General features: G+C 51.5%; 1 protein-coding gene across 1 annotated transcript in view; it reads left to right on the forward strand.

Moving 5' to 3' along the window:
• The first annotated feature begins 1,358 nt into the window (after positions 1-1,358).
• Positions 1,359-21,087, forward strand: part of Eeig1 (estrogen-induced osteoclastogenesis regulator 1) — a 32,091-nt gene continuing 12,362 nt past the window's right edge. The window contains 1 exon segment of the mRNA NM_001399583.1: positions 1,359-2,270. Coding sequence (NP_001386512.1) covers positions 2,125-2,270 — 146 coding nt within the window. The 5' untranslated portion in view covers positions 1,359-2,124.

The following is a 21,087-nucleotide window of genomic DNA, read 5'->3' on the forward strand; positions in this document are numbered from 1 at the left end:
TTCATTTTTCTCCAATCTGACTGTGTTTGCTACATTATGGGACAATTGAGAGAAGCAGAGGTTGCCACCTATGCTTCTGAAATGTAGCGCAGAAATGAAAGTCTTCACTCACATGTCCAAACACGGTATCATGCATGGTATCAAACACAATGTCCTGCAGAGAATTTGCATCTCAAATGCCAGTCAGCCCAACTCTCTCTAATCTTCCACAGTGAAGTCCCGCAGGCCTTATCTCCTAATCAGATCAAAAATGGCCTCTCACTCACCCATTCCTCATTTTCGTTCCTCCAAGTTATCTGATGCCAGAACAAGCAAGTCACTATCTCAAATAACCAGGTAATGGCTCCTTCTTTGCTCTGGTCTGAGCCAGAGTCTAGCCCGATCTGTTTTTCTCTCAAATTAGAATGCGTCCAGGGATGCTCAAAACTTTTTGAGTACCATGTTGCCTGGCCAGCAGGCTTCTTAGTGGCTATACTCCAATGCTTGGACTGCTTTGTGTCAGAACCCTTTGAGTTTCCGTCCCAATCCAAAAGCACACGCCGCCTCCTCTGACCTCCCGTATTTGAGCTCTTCAGCAGACTGTAGCTACCTCTGTGATCCAGTCTTTCCACTGGGTGCATGCCTGACTCAGGACAGAGTCCCTTAAACACTGGCAGGCGGGCTGGATAAAAAGAATTACAGAATGCCGATGGCTTGGAGAGTACGAGACTCCCCAAGGTGTCCTCTGCTTTAACTATCAGAGAAACTGAAAACAAAAGCCTTAGATAACAGCCTGGAACGAGACAGGCTGAGTCACAAGGCTGCCGGGCTCCAATGGATCTTCATTTCATAAGCAGCAACGCCAGGGCAGACGCTTGTCACTTTCAGAGGCGAGAAAGACCTGCGTAGGTTCTGAGACACCTCTGCGACTGATTTCCTGAGAAACAGGGTGCTACCTTTTCATTCTGCTTCATTGCTCACCGAGCTCAGTTCTTGGCGGGAGCGGGGCAGGCCTTCCTAGCCCTAGTTTGCAGACTGTTTCCCCTAGTCATTGTTTCTCCTTTTCTTGGGCTCATGCTCTCCTCCTGTTCTTGTCAGCGCCGGCCCCCACACCCCGCGACCTCCCACCGCCTCTCCGTCCCCCACCCCACCCCCCACCGCGCTTCTCAAGGGGGCGGGTCCAGCTCCGCGAGCGCTCCAATCCGAGCGCCCTCAACTGGCTCTGCCTCCGCGAGCCCTGCCCCACGCCACTGCCAGCCAATAGAAATTCGTGTTCGTACAGTTGGGCCGTCCAATCGCAGGTTGGCAGTGAGCCTCGCGCGCCCCGCCCCTGCTGCTCTCCGCCGCGGCTCCGCGGGCGGTCGCGCCGGGGCTTCGGTATTCTCCGAGCAGCGCCGAGCTGCGTCGGGCTCAGCCGGCTGCGTCCGGAGGTGCGGGCGACGGCGCCGCTGTGCTCCAGCGGTGCTAACCGAGGCAGAAGCCATCCGGCCGGGTCGGAAGGCGCCTCAGACTCGGTCAGGGCAGGCGCGGCGTGGGTCCCAGGACTGAGTGGGAGGCAGACCGGCATACATTCCCCGCCCGGCAGAGCCTCCCAGAGCGGTCCCTGCAGAGCCCGGGCGGTCGCTGAGGTGGCTTCCGCTTCCCGGGGCCTCACCTGCGCAGGCCGCGGTGCGCCAGGTGCGGAGGCGTGTGCGTCGCCTGGGCGCCTCCCCGGGCGGCCAGCGGGGCGGAGGCGGGGCCGCAGCCCGGGCCTCCAGCGGCTTACCCGGCCGTCTCGGTCTCACCGGTTCGCCGGGCCCCGCGACTCGGGATGCTGCTGTCCGCTCACGAGCCGCCCTCCACGCCAGTCCCGGCCACCGGGGCCGTACCTCGCTGTTTACATGTCGGTGGAGCCCGGGTCCCCCGAGGGTGAAAGCAGCCAGCGCACGGGACTGATCCCTTGGACCTGGGGCTCGGTACTCAGATCCTCTCCTACCCGCAGCTTCTGCCGCCATCTGGACTGGATCCGGCTCTGGTGTTTTTGAGGAGGGGGGGTGTGGTGTCGGGAAAGGAATCCTGGGGTTTTCTAGTATCCCCCCTCTTTTTTTTCCTTTTTTTTTTTTTTCCTTTTTGGCCCTACGGGCTTCAGACTCAGGGAACTCGCTCATGGCTTTTTTGATGAAGAAGAAGAAATTCAAATTCCAAACCACTTTTACCTTGGAGGAGCTGACTGCGGTCCCCTTCGTGAACGGGGTCCTTTTTTGCAAGGTCCGGCTGCTGGATGGCGGGGATTTTGTCAGCTTGTCGTCCAGGTAGGCATTGAGGTTTTCGCTTTTGCAGGGGAGAGTGGGGAGTGCAGATGAGTGAGATCTAGCCACTTGGCAAGTGAGGAAGACTCAGCTAGGGACGGACGGCCAAGGGGCATGCCTGGGGAAAGATTTCCACTAGGCAGGACTTAAGTCTGAGTGAGCTGGCAGAGTGCCTGGCACTTGTCTGCAGGTGACCAGACAGAAACCTTTTAGGGCCCTGCATGCATTCTTCAAGTCACCCGTTTTGCAGACTTGTGTGGGGAGAGCTGAATGAGATTTGCACTTTGTGGGATTAAGTAGGGGTGCGAGCTGGCCCTTGTGGCAGTCATACGATTGAGAGCTTGGGCCAGCCACAGGTCTCTGGCTCTCTCCCCGTGGCTGGGAAAGCCCAGTCCCAGGCACTCCCTGGATTTGATTGAGGGTGGTGGCTGGATTTTGGGTTGCCCAGCCCCCTCCTGAGTGACTGCCCTCCACTGGCTGAAGCTGGACTGCTTTGCATTGCAAATGTCCTTGCCTGGAGACTGCCTTTCCCTTTGAAAGAAGCGAGTTTGATTTTGTGTTGTTCACCATCCTGGTAGGTCCAGCTTCTAAGTATCTTGCTGAATGAGATCTGAGTTCCCAGTCAGCCTTTTGCAGATTGAGCTCATGGGGGTCACACAGTCCTGGCCTGTCTGTAGAGTCCAACTAATGGGAGTCAAAATCTGGCTCTTTCTGGGTTCCTGTTCCCTCTTCGGCACACTGAACCTAACACAGTTTTCTCCATCAGCGTTGTCGAGGGAATTTGCAGTAGATAGGCCCCTACCCCAGCTCATGAGATGCATCTCCTTCCTAGCCTGTCCCTTGATCCTTGTGGGCCCAGTTAGCTAGAAGTGCCTCAGTCTTCGGAGATCTCAGAGGTGTGTAATACAGATTGGGATAATGAGCCCCAGAAAGAGGAAGTAAATGGGTTGCCAGAGACTTGGCTGGAGGCGGTTGTCCACCAGACTTGGCCAGTTGGGAGACCTGTTAGGTGAATCTGTTGGGAGAAGAGAAGCCGTGTGGTCTGATTCAGATTTTGGAATCTGTGGCCAGAGCGAGGTGCCTGTTCTGTGCACTGGGCCTCCTGTTCTGCTCAGAGCTGCTTATCTGAGGAATTTGTACAAGGGCTGCCTTTTGTGGTGGGGGTGGCTGCAATTCGATGCCTGTGAAGTCTGCAATCCCTACAGTTATACTTCCTAACGGCACAGTGTCAGAGGGTTGTGCTTAGTGATGGGCCTGGAGTCAGCCACTTTTAGGGTAAGTGGCTTTGGGTGAATGACCCAGTCTCCCTGATTTCAAGTGATCTCAATTACTGGTGCCCTGTTCACCGTTTCACTAGCACCTCTCAACGCCTCGACCGTGTCACGGAGCAGGAGGAGACATGGGGGGCCCTGACCTGGGAGGGGGAGTCATTCTCACAGAGGTGAAAACAGGCTCAGAGAGAGTGGCTTTAGCTGCCATATCATGCCTCTGACCCTCAGTTTCCTTTTACTGTAAAATGGGGAAGTAAGGCTCACCTTTCAGTTGTGAGGGGAATGGAGAGTGTACCACGCATGACCAGGGGAGTTGCTACAGCAGTTATGATTACTATATTGTAAAGGACCCAGGCCCCAACCTTCTCCAACCCCAAGTCATGGGAGGGGGAACACCCCTTAATCAGCATGTGAGCTGGGATTAAGCACAGTACCAAGGAATTTTTGTACCAAGCCCAGGCTAAAGTTTCACCTGTCTACCTAGACCCTTAGCCAGCCACTGTGACCCTACCTGTCAGCTTTTCTCTTGCCTCAACTTGCCACCACATCCTGGAAAGTCTGGAGAGTTCCAAGACTTAGCACACATACTCTGGATTTCACCTCTCTTTTCCCTCCTTCCGCTTGGCAGGAAGCCACAGATTTTCTGAACGCAGCGCAGCCGAGCCCAGGCAGCCTTCCCCAGTTCCCATTCCTGAATAAAGCTTCATTTGGGTGGGTGGGTGGGGTGCTAAAGAAGAACAAGCTGGCATTGAGGCCCAGATCTGAGTGCTAAGATCCTGGGCACCTGGGTAGTACTGGGCAGGTGTGGCTGCAGAGAGCAGTGATGTTAGAACCCAAGCCACTCTAAGGTGGCTTTGGCTTCTGTGGGCTTTTACCCAGGAGATGGGGGTTTCGAGGTTGCCTTTCCCTCTGCCCACACCCTCCTACATTGATCCTGTTCCCCAGGAGCCTCAGCCATCTCCCTACTTGTATGACCCTGTTGTTTATAAGTCGGGTAGGGACTGAGATGACTGGACATGGTCAGATCCTGGGCCTGGATCCTGGCAGCACAACTTCCCCACCCTAGGGACCTCTGGATGGCTTTTTGTGCTGTTGAGCATGGGTGGTGTCAGACTGACAGCAGCCCTAGGCCCCACCCCTGCAATACCCTGTTTCCTAGCTGGTGTTTTGCAGTGTGTTGAGTGCCATGGCAACAGCTGATATTCAGCTCCATCTGACCCAGTTGGAACAGGTGCTCCAGGTGACTCCTGCGGCTGTTCCTTAGCCTTATCTTCCAACACAGCCTCAGGAGCAGCATCCAGGCTCCGAGTGCCCAGATTGTGCTGGGCATAGTGCTGAGTGTTTTGAGCAGGGTATCAGCCGTCTGGAGAGGCAATGAGGCCAGAATGGTAAAACCACACCCTAGAGATTACCAGGTCGTAAATGGTGCTGGGGAACATCTCTCATAGTGGGGTTCTTCGATTGTATGCTTGCCCATGCCAGGGACTTTGAGCTACTCAGATACCTGACCATGTGTGGGTGAGGACACTGAGACAAGAAGATGAAGTGACTGGACCCATGTCACCGAGCCAGGGAGTAGCAAAGATAGGACTTGATTAGCAGCAGGTCCAATTCAAAGCCCTGCCTTGGTGTTAAGTGTTAGAAGCAACTACAAATCCATGAGACATTCTAGACTCTACAAAGGCTTCTTTCAGTGGGTTGGGTGCTACACAGAGCTGGACAGTTTTGAGGCCCTGAACTGGGTTTTGTAAATATGGAGTCTCCATGACTGTAAGGTGAGGGTGGGACGAAAGGAATCACTGTGTATTTGTGGTCAGGCATAGGCAATTTGTTATGTGTCCTTGCCTGAGCCCTCCCAGGAGGATAATCCAACTGGTACCTGGGAGAGTTTTCAGGTTTAGAGGGTGTCCAGGAAGATACAGAGGTCCCATCCAAATATGGTGATTCTGGCAGAAGTTAATATGCCCAAGTAGCCTTCAGGTCAGAAGAATGTCAAATGTCCCAGGGCCCTGCCACTCACTGACATTGGTCCCTTGGCTTGCCACATGGATGTGGTAGCTGTGTCGGGAGAGGAGTGAGTGCAAGGAAACACCGACTTGCCTCACAGGGTGGAGAAGAGAGAGGAAAGATACTGTTTCCTTAGCTAATGGATGGGGAAACCAAAGTCTGGGGCAGAAAAGTGACTTGCCAGAGTTACTTCATAGGAGGAATAAATGACACAGTTGGCCAGACTGTAGTCTAGCTAGCTCTCACCTCTGTCTTCCTCTTTGCACTGAGAAAGTGGGCGGGGCCAGGAGGAGAAGAAAGCTCTCTTTCAAGGCCACCTCCTGCTCTGTACTTGGGTGCTAGGTTGTCTGAGAAGCTGTGACTTGGAGCGGGCCTTCCCTCCACCCTTGTCCTTCTTGGTTAGCGTTGAGTCCTCAGTTGGGATTTTATTTTTGTAAATAGAGCCTGGCAGCTTATCACACAGGCACTGCCTGCTGTCTACGATACAGGCATATGCCCATCATACAGGAGTACTCAAAGGGGCTTTTGGGATCTTGGGTTAGCTCTGCATGTGGAGGTCTTGTGCCCAAGCCCAGACCCTGGCCCTGGACACAGGTAGGCTTGATTGTTTCTTACCTAAACCACGTTTTTGGCCAGGGCTCCATCACTCAGTCTCATTCTCCCCTATGAAAGAAGCTGTAGAATGTCTCTAGGTCTACAGCCGTGCAAGGTAGACCCTGGGATAGCTTGGTATGGGCTCTGAGAAAGCAGAATGGAGATTCCTGATGGGGCAGCACTGTGAAGATACAAGAGAACTCCCAAATTGGGGAAGGCATTCATTTATTGTCCTCAGAACTGGGTCGCTGTGGGTTGAACAAATTGAAAAGGTCGGGAGTTAGTAAACATAGATCCTTTCTTCCTCCTTGACTGAGACTCCCTTTTGACTGGCTTATAGAGTGAGCAGGACTAGGCAGACCTGTCCCTTGGAGCTCCCAGTTAGGTAGTGACAGTATGCCTGGTAAGCAAGCTAATCTGGGGCAGGTCCTTGTGGATCCTAGTGGACTCTGGCAGACCAACTGATGAAATGTTTTTGTTCATACATCTGTCCATCTTTGTTTTCTCTAGCTTCTAATTCCTTTCCCCCCTTGCCCTAAGCTTACTGTCACCATAGGAGCACTTGAAGCACTTCTAAGGGAGTCTTAGAAGCTGAGGGGTTGAGCTGAAGAAGGGAGAGCCTGTAGAGAAGCCCCTGGTCTGAAGGCAGGTCTGCCTAGGCAAGATGGGGTAGGGTGTGAAAGGAGCTGAGGGGCCAGAGAAAACAAAAATGGAAGGTTGCCTGACTGGAACTGCTTTAATCCTACAGGGGCCCAGGGAGCAGGGAAACAGTGTGACACATCATTTACCCATTAAGGTGATGGTTCTTGGGTGCTGGTAAGAGACAGCAGGCAGTGCAGACCTATTCCGGCAGAGAGGTAGCATACAGAAAGGGGACAGACTAGAGAGGATAGCAGGCAGAGTGGGCAGGAGGGCTCCCCATCCTAAAGTCACAGCATCATACTTTGAAGGAGGGGCTAGGAGATAGGCATTCAAAGGGTGCATAGTGGTCAGTGGTGTCCTGGAAACTAGGGCTCATGCGAAATTCCAAGTTTTCAGTTTCCTTTAAGTGGAAAAATCAGACAACAGTACTGTTAGGCGACATTCAACACAAGGGACTTTGAAATTCCCTCCTCCTCGCCTGTGCTTTGAGGGCTCTTCCCCCTCCCACAGCATGCTCTTAGATCCTGGGCATTTTCTGAGTGTCTCTTCTTGTCAATTTGGTTCCTGAGGCCCCTGCAGAAGGTCTTCCCTGTGCAGGCACAGTGGCCGGGGAGCCTGTGGTAAGAACCCACCTGTCAGGAGGACATGGGGAGGAGTGGGCCTTAGAAGTCAGTGGGACCATGGTACTGGGTTACCTGGCCCCCTTTGAAGTCAGATCATGTTGCTGGTGGCCTTGGTAAGAAGCTTCCCAACCGGTTTCATGCCTTTAGTGGCTGCTGCTTGAACCTGGTCTTTGCCTTCAATTGGCTACACTGTTGGCGTGTGCCAGCCTGGCTGTGCCTTCGCCTGCCGGGTAGCTTAGCAGTAGCCCTGACCTGAGGTGATCTGGCTCTATGGAGTCAAGGCCCCTCAGGCCTGCTCTTTGCTTGGAAATCCTGGTTGGCTGGGGCATCTTGGCAGCAATAACATTGTTGCCTGTAGGTCCTGTTTACCTGAATGTGGCTGGGAGGCCCCTGAGTGACCTGGAAACCCTGACTAGCTTTCAAGAGGCCCTGCCTGTGCATCAGGGTTTCAGCTAGTAAGTCTGCCTCTGGGTCTTAGGACCTGAGGGACTTGGTATGTGGAATATAAGGAACTGGGAAGTAAGCCAGTTTGAAAAGGAGCCACGGAGAAGTGTGAGCAAGGGAGAGACACTGGTGAGAGACCTGGAGCTCAGGTGTGGTGAGAGGGCACATAGGCCAGCTACGCTTTATCTGCCTCTCCTGGCTAGTGCTTTGAATTGTGGGGACATTAGATTTGCCCCAGGTCCTAGTGATATTCTGGGTCTGCTGGCTCTCCAAAGATCAGACTGCATTTTTGTAGGCTTGAAGCTCCCATCCTGTACCTAGTGTCATCAGAGGGTTGTGGTTGCAAACTTGTGGTCTATTTGCTTTGAGTTGATTGGCACCCGGGGCTTAGAAGAAAGAGCTCTTGAATATAGACCTGAAACTGCTTTTACCCCGTTTTGCTCAGTTGACTGGCAGCCCTCAGCTCTGTAGCCACCTTGTTTCAGGGGTGTGCAGAAGGAGCGCTGCCGATAGGGAATGACTCTCCGCTGGTCCACCCCAGCCTGCTGGTCACTGCCTCTGATTTCAACAAGGGACTTAAACCCCAGCCTCTTCACCTTCCTAATGACAGGACTGCTGTTGGAGGATGTAGTAATGGTGCTTGTTGGAGTGCCAGCCTGGCTCCTGGTCCATAGTGGGAACACTGTGTTATACTGTGTATTCCCTCTGGGCCAAGTGGTTTGCTCTTAGTGTCTGCGATTCCCCTGGGGGTCCAGACCACTGTGGTGCTGACGAGAAAGGGTACCTGCTGCTCAGGCTTGCTCTTTTGCCTTTAGCAAGTATGGGAGAGAGTAAGGAGTACCCTGGTGTCTGACCTGAGAGGTTTGCTGCTGGGGCCACATACCTTCTCTTCCCTATTGGCTTAGTCCTGCTCTGCTGAAACTCTCTGCTCAGGTTCCCTGGCAGACAAGCAGACAGCCCCTTACAGAGGTGCAGGCACTGGTGTATAAGTCTCCTGGTAGGGACAGATGAGAGAACCCAAGGTCTTTCAGTGGTCCACATCCTGCCCCTTGTTTTTCTGGTTACTCTGCTTTCTCTCAACCCCCTTACCCAGCTTTTTCAGGTGGAACTACTGCTCAGCCCAATGACCATTTCTAGGAAGTCCCCCACCCCCAGTCCTGTGGCCTTGTTACCTGCTGTAGCCCTTCATTTCAAAGTATTATAGTCCCTATTAGTTGTATCCAGCTCCTTCCCAGACTATGGCTCTTCAAGGCTAAAAAGTATCCAATGCATCTTAGCCCTTGGACTTCCTGCTGTGTGTTGGCATTGCCCCAGCCTGGGACTTCTCTCTCCTGGCTCTGAACCAATGTGGTTGTTGGTGTTGACTATGTGGTGGCTACTGCCAGCTGTTAAGTCCAATCCCACCCTCCACCCAGTGCCTGAAGTATCAGTCTGTGCCAGGAGGAACCCTTATCCATGTACTAGGCAGCTGGGTACCACTGTGGACTTAAAGACTGCAATTGAGAGGCAGCCAAGGGCCCACTAGCTGAGTTGAGTGTATCACTTGCAGATGATATCAATGTCTGCACAGGGTTGGGAGGAAGAGTGAACTCAGGCACTACCATTGGATCTTGCAGCTGTTGAATTGCTTTGGACTATAGCCAGGGGCTTTATCTCTGTAGACTGTTTCTTCTTCTAATGGGTACTCACTTGAGGCAGCAGCAGATCAAGAAGGGCAAGATCAAGGTTACCTGCTCAGCATACAACCAGGCCCAGGCAGCTACCATAGACTAAACCACCTGCCAAGACGAAGTATACAACCTGGTGTCAGGAGAACAGAGGCCGTACCCTGTTCGCATGTGAAGTGCTCTCTTCTCCCACCGCTTCTTGGTTGCAGGGCTGGTCTCTGCAGATGTGTGCAGGCGCACCTGTGCCTTCTACTTTCCTGGTGTTCTGTGACAGTTTTCTGGTCACCTTATATGTGTGGGTCCGTGGAACTATGGGATCCCCCTGTCTTGACCTCTCCTAGTCAGCGCTGGACAGGCCTTGAGGAAGTGATGCAGATTTGGAGTGGGTAGGTAGAGCTCGGTTGTGGGAGAAGAGCAGGAAAGAACCATTGGTTTGGGAGGGTCTTAGAGAGGGGAAGTGCTTGGGGGATGGACCTTACAATGTGCTGAGAAACCTAGGGTGGGTTTGCATCAGTCAGACTTGGATTTTACTTAAACTTAGTTTACTACTATTTTTACGCATATGAGTATTTTGCCTTCATGTAAATCAGTACACTGAAGTGGAAACTTAAGGGTTCTTTGGAAAGTTAGTTGTATCAGGTGGTGCTTTGCTGGGGCAAATGTGTGAGTGTTCAGCTGAGGAGGACACAGGTGAAAGGCTAAGGCAGACACTCAAAGGAACATTTCGTTGAGGCAGACACAGGAGAAAGGATGTTCTGCTAAAGCAAGCACGTGAAAGGACATGCAATGAAGGATTCTTTGCTAACAACACGCATGTATCGGTCCTCTTTACAATGTATAGTTGAGCTGCATTCGTCAGGACTCCATAGAGAGAAATGCACCAAAAAATTTGTGGTGGTGTGCTGCAAAGTGTCTTGCCCCTTCCATGGACCCAGGCTGATAGGCAGAGTGATGTCTGCTGAGACAGACACACATACTGAGGCAAGAACGGTGGAGGACACGTGATGTTTGGAGGGATATAAATAGGACTCGACAGACAATGGCTGTGGCTGAGCTAGGCTTGGTTATAGAGCTAACTGTGCAACGCTTATTGATCTCGCGTCTTCACTCATCTTTGCTTTGCTGGGAGGCATGGCTAAGAACTTCTCCTGGCATCCCCCTGGAGCCCTTCTGCTGACTTGTTCCGAGGCTGAGGCCTGGCTGTCTCTGCTAGTGCCACTGTTACTGGTTCATGTCTACTATCCTGACTCTACCGAACTAGACTGTGGTGAATCTGTGAGGTATTTGCTAGTAGATTGAGCTGCTACTGTGGACCTGTGAGCTGAACTGCCGATATCCAGACAACACAGATGGGAGTTGCTCCAAAGAACCATTTGTTTGTTTGTTTGTTTGTTTTTTTTGGTTCTTTTTTTTTTTTTTTTTTTCTCGGAGCTGGGGACCGAACCCAGGGCCTTGCGCTTCCTAGGCAAGCGCTCTGCCACTGAGCCAAATCCTCAACCCCCAAAGAACCATTTGTAAATAGGTCCATGTCCCCCATATCCTTTCTTTTCCACTACCTCTGGTAGGTGGTGGGCTAAAAGGGAGGTTAAAGCATTTAAGAACCAAAATTAAAAGTAGGAGTTGAAAAATTGAAGTTACAGTACACAATGTGTATACAGTGCCCACGTAGACCAAAAAAGGGTGTCAGATCCCCTGAAACTGTAGTTACAGATGGTTGTTAGTCTCCACATGGATCCTGGGAATTGAACTCTGGTCCTTTGGAAGAACACCCAATGCTCTTAACTGTTGAGCCATTTTTCTAGCCCTCAGACTTGTACTTTAGAACTACTAAAAGTAGCACTGGGGTAGACTGCTTAGGGCTGCCAGTTACAGGAGGGCATTTGTGTTAGGTCAAGAAGGGTATCTTCCCAGCCACTGACATGGACCTTCTGGAGACATTCTGCAACAGGTAAAGTAAATTGTGCTATAGACAAAAGGTCCAAGATAGATGTGGTGGTTTGACTATGCCTGAATCAGGGTGTGGCCTTGTTGGAGAGAGTGTGTCATTGTGGGGATGGAAAGTAAGACCCTCTTCCTAACCACAAGAGAGCTAGTCTTCTGCTAGCAGCCTTCAGATGAAAGTGTAGAACCCTCAGCTCCTCCAGCACCATGCCTGCCTGGATGCTGCCATGTTCCCAGGGACTGGATCTCTGAAACTGTAAGCCAGCCCTGATTAAATGTTGTTATAAGAGTTGCCTTGGTCATGATGTCTGTTCACAACAATAAAACCCTAATGGTTCATGGTAACACTTATGTAGAGTTCTAGACAAGAAGAGTTAAGAAAAGATGGTTATATTTGTAGGAGTTGGGCCACGTATGTAAGGGCCTTTTAGGCCTGCAGAATTCTGCTTGGGCTTAGTTACACAATATGTTTTTTCTTGAGGACTTGTAAATTGCACACTTCTGCTGCAGAAACAGGCCTTGAGTTGTTCATACCTCTGGGCTCTAGGTGGGCACCAAAGCTTTCAAGACAAACACGAGAGTGCCTGAAGTTGATCTTTGGGGCTTTTCCTGGGTCTTTCTGGTGAGCCAGCCTGAGCCATTCCAACCCGATGAGCATTGCTCTTGTTTACGAGGCAGTGGTTCATCTTGGCAATTGCAGGCAGTCTTGGTCTGGGGATTTTCCTTCTATCAGTTACAACCTCAGCTGAGTAGGGCTTTCTGGGCTTTGGATGGAGTTTAGCCGTTTGAAAGCTTTGTGGGCTCCTGAGGTTACCACCAGACCACTGGATGTCAGATCATTGCCTGTGATGGGATAATGAATTCTTCATGGTACCTGGATGCCATGCTGAACCTGCTATTTACCCATAATAGCCTATAGCTCAGAGCACATGCTCAGTAAAAGCTGGCCTGGCTAGTCTCCATCCAGAGCAGTAGCTGGAGGGGACCTGGAGCTGGAAGCATAAAAGGAACGGTTCCTATTTCTTCCTTTCTCCCTTCAGTTGCTGTTCTCTCTTCCTGACGCTCTCCTATTGAAACACGTGTAATTAGAACTGAACCACTCACTGCCCTGGCCTTGATACTTGTGGTCTCTCCCTGAGACCTGTAAGCAGGCAGAGACCATTACACAGACACAGACACATACACAGATACGTACACAGACGTGCAGAGCATACAGGGGATGGGGTTTTGCTACTAATTACACCAACTCCAAAACCTCACCTTTTCTTTTTCTGGTTTTGCTTGCTTGCTTGCTTTTCTTTTTTACTTTTTCTTTTCTTTTCCTTTTTGAGAAAGGGTTTCTTTCTGTAGCCTTAGCTATCCCAGAACTCTGTATGTAGACTAGGCTGACCTCAAACTCACAGAGATCCACCTGCCTCTGCCTCCCAGTGCTGGAATCAAAGGTGTTGTGCCACCAAGTTCCCTCACCTTTTGTTGTTGGCTTTGAGTCAAGGTCTCACTATGTAGTCCTGATGCCTAGAACTCCCTATATAGACCAGGCTGGCCTGGATCTCACAAAGATCTGTCTGCCTCTGTCTCTAAGAGCTGGGATAAGTGATTTGCACCATTACACCTGGCTCTAAACCCTGCCTTTGGGATGAACCTTTGACTGGTGTGCCCCACTAAGTGCCTTTGCCAAAGGGATAATGGAAAAATCGGACTGTGTTGTGATGCTGACCCTGCCCATATTGGATGTAGGCAAGACAGCCTTTCTCTTTGGGCAGCAGTGGGGTGAAATGTTTGGGGCTTTGGGTTACAGAAGGCATCCTCTGTAGCAGCCATTATCACAGACCCATCACATGACGATGTTGAACAAAAAGGCCCAAGGCAAGGTCCACGATGGCACTTGAGTAGAATTGAAAGGCATTGTGGTTCAAGAGGGATGAGATTATCCTTATGTGGGGCCTGTGTCTGAACAGGGCCCACTCAGCCGGACTCCTTGTAAGTGCTCAGTAGATATGCGTGGTTACTAGCAGTGGCAATGGTTGGCCCAGGATTGGTCCTGAGTCTGCAGAGTTTCAGGTGTCTATGGAGGAGGTGGAGCCCCGTGAGTCAGGGCCTCATGGTGGTGTCTGACCCTGAGCCCTCTGTCCTGTGATTGGAATCTTGGGTAGCTGCTTAGCACAACTGGGCAAACCGGTCTGAGTCAGTGCCAGGCTGTGAAGAGAGGTGACTCTGGCTAAATGACTCCTGATTATCTTGTCACCTTAAGTTTAAAGGGCCATGGGGAATCCTATGTGCAGTAGGAACACCTGGGTAGCAGATACAGTAACAATGATGGTCCCCGACTACACAGACTCTAGAGAACAAGGTGCAGCCACATCTGGGAAGCCACTTCCTGGAAGTAGTATGAGAAGGCTTGGTTTTACGGAAATCGACTACAGAGATCACTCATTCAGTTGTTAGGTGTTCAGCACCATCTTTGACGACAGGAGACAACTGTTAGTGTAAGGACACCCTGCCTCTACTTGGCTCTGGGAAACAAGGGCCTTGCTTGATTCCAACCACACCTATAAATCCAGTCCTGTCTGCACAGATAGGGAAGGCCCTTAGTGTGGGCCTGGGTGAAGGTGTCCCCATGACTGCAGTCCAGTTGTTTCAGGAACAGGCCTCAGGGACAGGAATCTCTCCTTCCTCTTCGGGTGAATCAAATACCACCCGGGCCTGAGTCACTGGTGGCACATTCCTGGCCACCTGCCACACCTCTGAGCATGTCAGCTGAGCTTCAGCTCTGGGGAAATGGCCAGATCCAAGGTCCGGGGCAGGAAGAAGGCTGGGTCAGTGCTTTTGCATGCGTCCAGGACCACCCGCCTCTGAGGCCCCTCTCTGCAGGTTTTTTTTTTTTTTTCTATTTTTCGGAGCTGGGGACTGAACCCAAGGCCTTGCGATTGCTAGGCAAGCGCTCTACCACTGAGCTAAATCCCCAACCCTCTGCAGGTACTTTTAAAGGGCCAGGCCATGTCTGCAGTTCAGCAGAGGTGCCTCTTGTGTTTAGTCCCGGCACTAGCAACTCCATGAGCAAGAGAGTGACTGAGACCCGAAGAGCTCTAGAGTTCATGGGTGGCAGAGACTTGCTTGGACCCATCTTTGCTTCCCTATGCCACTCAAGTGAGGCTGCTGGGTACAGGAAGGGAAGACTCCTGAGCAGATCCAGTTCAACAGCTCTGTGTGCTAATAATAAATAGCCTGGGTCTTAGAGATGGAAATTGGTACCACATCCCAGTGTAACATCCGTTGTGTCTCTGTTTTCCAGCCCTAATGTGGAAAAATGTAGTATTGGGCATGAGTTCAAATCACAGACTTTGGGCAGGTAAATTCTTGTGCCTTATGTTCCTAGCCTGTAACATAGGAGTGATGGGCTGCGGATTCCTTGACCATCTCTCCCTTGGTATGAACCCAGATGTAATACCATCTCTTCCCTTGTGTGAATACTCATGGTAAAGGATGAGGTCACAGGGCCTAGGGTTCTGACATGACAGAGCCATGCAGTCATTGGGACCTGAGGATGGTTCTCTTATGCCAACAGGTTTCCTAAGGATCCTGGGAATGCAGAGTTGTATCTAGGGGTACAGACTACCCCTCAATTCTTGTACTCCCTCAAGTGCCTGGACTCCCTGAGAATCTGTGAAGTACAAGTATGAAGTGAGCATGTGAACAGCACTTGGCACTCAGGAGGACACCCAGGAGACAGCACCTTACTGTAGATCCCTTCCCTTAAGAGCAAGATCCAGAACTAGGGCCCGAGGGTTCAGCCCAGTGGTAGAACTTTTGCCCAGCATGCACACAGCTCTGGGTTTCAACCCTAGCACCAACGAAAAAAAGAAAAAGCCAGTGGCTCCTGGCACATTTTAGACTCTGGTTTACGGGCAATTGCCTGGGTGGTAACATGAGCTGTCTGCATGTCCTGACTGAGGAGCAGAAGGTAGAACAGGACAGCTACATGCCTGCGACTGCAAACAAAGGATACCAACACCTAACTGTCTTGGGTGTTTTCAAGGTCAGTCTCCAGGTTACAGGACTGAAGAGGGCCAGGATTCAAACCCAGGTGTGTCTAAATCTGATGTCTCCTAAGCCAGCCAGCCAGCCCGAGTGCCCAGGCGATAATCTCACCCTTCTCTGTTGTGCAGTTTCTAGAGCTGTATTTTCTAGAGCTGCAGTTTGCTCACACACGCCAATGTCAGCGTGTACTCCCAGCCTTTCCGTCACCCCAAGCTGTTTCTTAGGGTTCTTGCCAGCAGGGGAGCAGAGAAGGCAGCATGGGGCCCCAGGAGCTTCCTGAAGCTCTCTAGTGTTGGGCACCAAGTGGCTTGGCTTCTAGGAACTTCTTGCTGCCTCACTACAGGAGGAGGGGTGTGCCAGAACTGTAGGAACTGCTTCCCCTGCACGTGGTCCTCAGCTCCTAGCTGGAGCCAAACACTGTTGGGCTGCCACGTTGGCCCTCCTGGCCTGCAGCCCCTGGATGGATGCCTTGGCTGGTCCCTGGGGTGGGCCCCTCCCCAGGCAGCTGTGCTGTTCTCTTCGGGAAAGCACTGGCAGATATTGTCGATTTAAATTGTTTCCTTATTATACTCTCATTTAGGGCTGGGGCTGCCTCTCATCAGCCTAGACTCCAGATTGTATCACTAGGACCGCTTGTACAAGGAGCCAGGGAAAGCTTGGTATTCAGGCTGTGCTGGGCAAAGCCAGGGAGGGACAGGTGGACAGCAGGGGTGGGCACCAAGTGATGGAACCTGTTCTGGCACCTGTGGGCAGAATAGTCTGAGGACTAAGTCTCTCAGGACTCAGGAATACATGGGACCGGGAGGTTCCTGGAGTCCCTATAAATGTCTGTACCAGAGGTACCTGAAAGATGGATTGAAGAGTGGTTGCCAAGGCCCCTGACAGAGCATCTCAACTGGAACTGATTGGGTTAAGTCCCAAAACAGCTTGTCACATCTGGAGTTGTTCTACTCTGTTGATAGGGTGCAGCTCAATGTGCACAGTGCACAGGGCAGCTCTCACAAAGGAAATCCCTGTCCTGCAGAGCCCGGGGTCCTGGCAGAACTGCTGGTGGTCTTATTGGTAGCAGGCTAGTAGACGTGTGTGCTCACTTGTGTCTGGAAATGCCTGTCGTGCTGGGCCTCACCTTTCTCTGCTCAGAGGATTTGAGTGCCTAACTCTGCCAGTCTAATGCCCCTACTGAGTATGCCGATGATGATATATACTGGGGTGTGTGTGTGTGTGTGTGTGTGTGTGTGTGTGTATCAGAGGAATAGAACTCAGGTTGCTAGGCTTGTGCACCAAGTGCCTTTTCCTGGTAAGCCTTTTAGCTGACACCTAGTACTCAAAGGGAAGTGTTTTAGGTGGCCTTAAGGTCACCCTAGAGCCTTTTCACAGGGACTGCGCTGCCATATTATTCCCTGAGGCTCACTTTTCCCTGTTTTCTGCTCCTGTAGTAACTGCCAGTCCTGCTTGTACCTTAGTGCTAACTCTGGGTAGAGTCCCCTGGGCTTCTTGGTTCCTAGCAACCCATGGCTGGGAGGGAGCTCCCATGGCAGCTTGTCACCTCTGTGGTGGAGACCCAGGGCCACCAAGACTCTAGGACTCTTGCACCTTGTAAGCAGTGACGCTGCTAGGCACAGTAACTGTTGCAGGGAGCTCATTCATGGGGACCATGAAGCCCAACTCTGGGGGACTCCGGTGGGAACATTTCTGTCAGAGAAACTGTTGGAAGTAGCTCACTTCAGCCTGAACTGCAGCCCTCCCCACGCTCTGGAACCTCTTTAGTCTTGTTTGTTGTAGACCAGGCAGGCAGTAGAGTGGCCTTTCGTATCTGATTACCTTCCTCATTTATCTGGAAACTGAAATGACATAGTGAACTGGGGCTGCTGAAGGGAGACCTGGTGTTCTGTGACTTTGTTTCACCTTCCAGGACCTCAGTGTCTTTATATGTAAAACAGGGTGGTGTTCATACAGGCCTCAGGGCCGAGAGTTCTTTCAGTCCTGTGTTTGAACCATGAATCCCACAGAAAGAGCTCATGGTATGGGTGATGCTTTAATGCACTAGAAGGGCCAGACAACGGATTAGAGATCCCAGTCTGCCAGCTCTGTTCTGAGCTTTTAGGGAGAGGCCATGGTAACAGACAGATGTGGCCCCCATTAGCATGTGGCTCTGTAGGCACAGGGTGGATGGTCTTCTCTGTGTTCCACTTGAGCTGAGCAGTGAGAGAGGAGTCGCCATGACAGCACGGTGCAGTGGGCATGCCTTCCAGGCTTCCTTGTGTTGTTCTATTGCTGGAGGCTTTTCTTTCATCTTTACCTGGCTGACCTCAACTTGGCAGTGCTGGCTCTGGCATCAGTGCCCCAGACATCTGTCCTACTAGGTAGAGTGTTCTCGAAGCCCGCCTTCAGAGATCCTGGCAGCTGCCAGTTAATTCTTGTGTAACATCTTTCCCACTTTGCTTCAGGACACCTCGGGAGGCTCCCTCCACGCTTGGAGCCTGAGCTGGCGCCTGCAGCCATTCTCCATGGATACCTCCTCACAGAGGTCTGCTTGACAGTTGGGTATAGGTCCAAGAGTCTTGCTAAACCAGTCTGCATGGCTGCATGGGGTAGGCAGAGCCAGTCAGGGAGACACATACTGGGAGACTCCTCTTAGATCTAGAAAAGACCCAGAAGGTCTGAAGCGTCTGAGCCCACTGTTTTGTGAGGCACTTACTCTATTTTAGGACAGTTCAAAAATAACTACATTCTGGCCACAGAGGCCACAGTGGGTAAAGGGCTTGCCCTGTTTCACTGAGATTTGCACGTCTAATTGTATATCTTAAAGCTAAAAGCAAAACCTGTCTCTTTAATTACCTGTCCCTGGCAGTGACAACAGGGATGCACACCCTAAAACCCCAAGCTGGGAGAGCTGACTGCCAGCCTTCCAGCCCTGATAGCGGTTGCCCACATCACTCAGTATGTCCCCACTTGGCAGTGCCAAGGGGAAGGGTGGACCCTGACCTTGAGTCAGATACTCAAATCCCTTTGCTTGTAACCACCCATCCTAACTTCATTCCCTTTCCTTTAAAGTTAAAATGTTAATTAGGAGAACTACTCTTAGACAAAAACAACACCTCACTGCAGTTTGTCAGGCTTGACTTTGAGCTATCCCCTTCCTTCTGGCCAGTGTCCCTTCATATCAGTACGAATAGGCCAGGTGTCCAGTGAGCTGCCAGTTCAGGGTTCTGGTCTTCTTAGGGCTGGGATGATCTCTTTGAGGCTTGATTTTTGCCAGATGACTTGTCCCCAGCTTAAAAAAAAAAAAAAAAAAAGACCTTTCCTGGCCACCTTTCCCTCACATCTGGGGGATGTGACTGACCCCTGCCCACCTCCTCTCATTTCCTTTTTACCACCTAGGACATGCACTGCCTAGACTGAACATGCTTCTTACCTACTGCCAGAGTAGTGGCCCCTCAAGAGCAGGGATTTCTGTCTGTTTCGTGTACTTAGTACTCATTTCTCCATCCAGAATTTTACAAGTGCCTAGCACACTGAGGACTTGAAGTGAATCCACTCTGGTAATTCCTAAACCCAACCTGGCCGGCTCTTGCACCAGGGCTACCGTTTTGACAACCTCAGTCCTGCCTCTAGGTCTGAGTTCTTGTCTATCTCAGCTTTGCTCTGTCTGGAACCTCACTGTTCCTTGACAGGGGCTGGTGTGGTGAAACAGCTCATCCTGAAGGCCCTAGGCCTTGGCCTCTCTAGAACTTGGGTGCTTTGCAGCATTCCTAACCTTCATGGAAGCAGCCACCTTGTGTTGAAGACTTGTGGGGTGAGGATATGGCAGGTGCTCAAAAGTGACCACTTGTCTAACGTTTATTACACCCTTACTGAGGGCCTGGGGTCAGAGCTGGTAGGGCTGCCTGCTGTGCTTCTCCTCAAAGGTGGGGACATGTAATACTGATTGTTCAGAGCCTTTAGGCATCAGGAGGGTGGCCAGGTCTAATGCCAGAAACCCTGCCCTGCTCAACTTCCTGTCACCTGAGAGCCTGGGAAGGAAGGCTTCACGTGATTTGCTCTCCCTGGCACAGCTGGCAGGGTGGGCAGGGCTGACCGGAACCATATTTGAGCCTCGGGCTTCTTAGCTGGTATACCCAAGACAGACCCAAAGGAGGGCGGGCAGTCTGCTACAGCCTTTGTTCCCAGACTCTAACCCTAATTCTCTGGGTGTTTCAAGTGTCTCAGCCTTCCTGCTTCTGCAGGTCTCAAGCATCTGCTCCTACTCCTAGAGGTGTGTGTGTGTGTGTGTGTGTGTGTGTGTGTGTGTGTGTGTGTGTGTGTGGTGTGTTTGTGTGTTGGGGGGAGCTTTGGGTTCATACAGAGTGGTTCCCAGTCCTCTTTTATGCACAGGCCTCAGTTGCTCAAGAGTGACTCCTCTGCCCTTCCACTCTGCCTATGTGCCTGCTCTCTGCTTCCAGCACATCCATGGGGCAAGGCAGCCATGAGCAGACAGACATCTGATTACCCGCCCCTTACTGATGCCGTCTGCTCTCCCCACTGCACATCCTTGTTGTTTCTGTTTACCAGGCATATTCTCATGAGGGGCCTTTGCGGGTCACCCTTACCTCTCTCCACTCTGAGCTTTACTGAGGGATCTGTCACTGCTCTAAGGCTCGTTGCTAGACACCTACCTCAAGTAGCAGCTCTACCTAATCTCTCGCCCAACTCTCACCTTCCCTGCCCTGCCTTTCATGTTTCTGTTTATCAGATGTTCCGTGCATCTCGTGTTCTGTGCATTCCACCTGCCGGAGGCGTGTAGTTCAGTTTGGGTTCTGTTTGTTTTGTGTTTTGGTGCTCAGTATGGGACCCAGGGCCTTGCACATGATCAGCAAGTGTTCTGTCCCACAGACCGGTGCGTTTTCAGGTTCACGTGGCTGTGCACTTCTCACTGCAGTCATCTGCAGACCATTTTCATTACTGCATCAAGAGACCCACATATCACCTGCCACTCTTAATTTCCCCAACTCCTGCCCCCTGGCAGCCACTAGTCTGCTTTCTGCAATGTGTTCAAGGTTAGCAGCACTCTTGGGCGGCCAACTCAAGGTTAGTATTAAGTGCCTCCTTTCATTACTAAAGGGCACTGCACCTCAGGAGCAGGCCACAAGTATTTTTACCCTCACCATTGGGGTGTTTGGGTTTCTTTTGCTTTTTAACTATTGTGCATAGTACTGCTTGGCACATCGATGTGCAGGTTTTGGTGTGCGTGTAGATTCTATTTTTGTTGGGTGTGGACCTGGGAGTAGAATTACTAGGTCATATGGTAATATGGAACTGTTGGCCTCACAAGCCCAATAGGACTTCAGCTGCCAGGTTTTCCTGCTTTTTGTGCTCCTGAGCCAGTGTGGCAGCCTGGGGCTCTCACTCCGCTAGGCAGCCTGGATAGCAGCCTGCTTTGTGAGTCTTCGCCTCAGAATCCTGATGGATTCCACTGAGGTTGTGAAGCAGGCGATGCCTGACTGCAGCCCTCTCTGACCCTCACCCCAAAGCATAAATCTGGCAGGTAACCCATGTTTCTTAGGTCCCTTGGGGTGTAGGAAGGTCATGTCTCAGCCGTCTGTGTGACTATCCA

This window comes from Rattus norvegicus, chromosome 3 (genome assembly GCF_021556685.1).
Source record: "Rattus norvegicus strain SHRSP/BbbUtx chromosome 3, alternate assembly SHRSP_T2T, whole genome shotgun sequence".
In the NCBI taxonomy this organism is placed as follows: domain Eukaryota; kingdom Metazoa; phylum Chordata; class Mammalia; order Rodentia; family Muridae; genus Rattus; species Rattus norvegicus.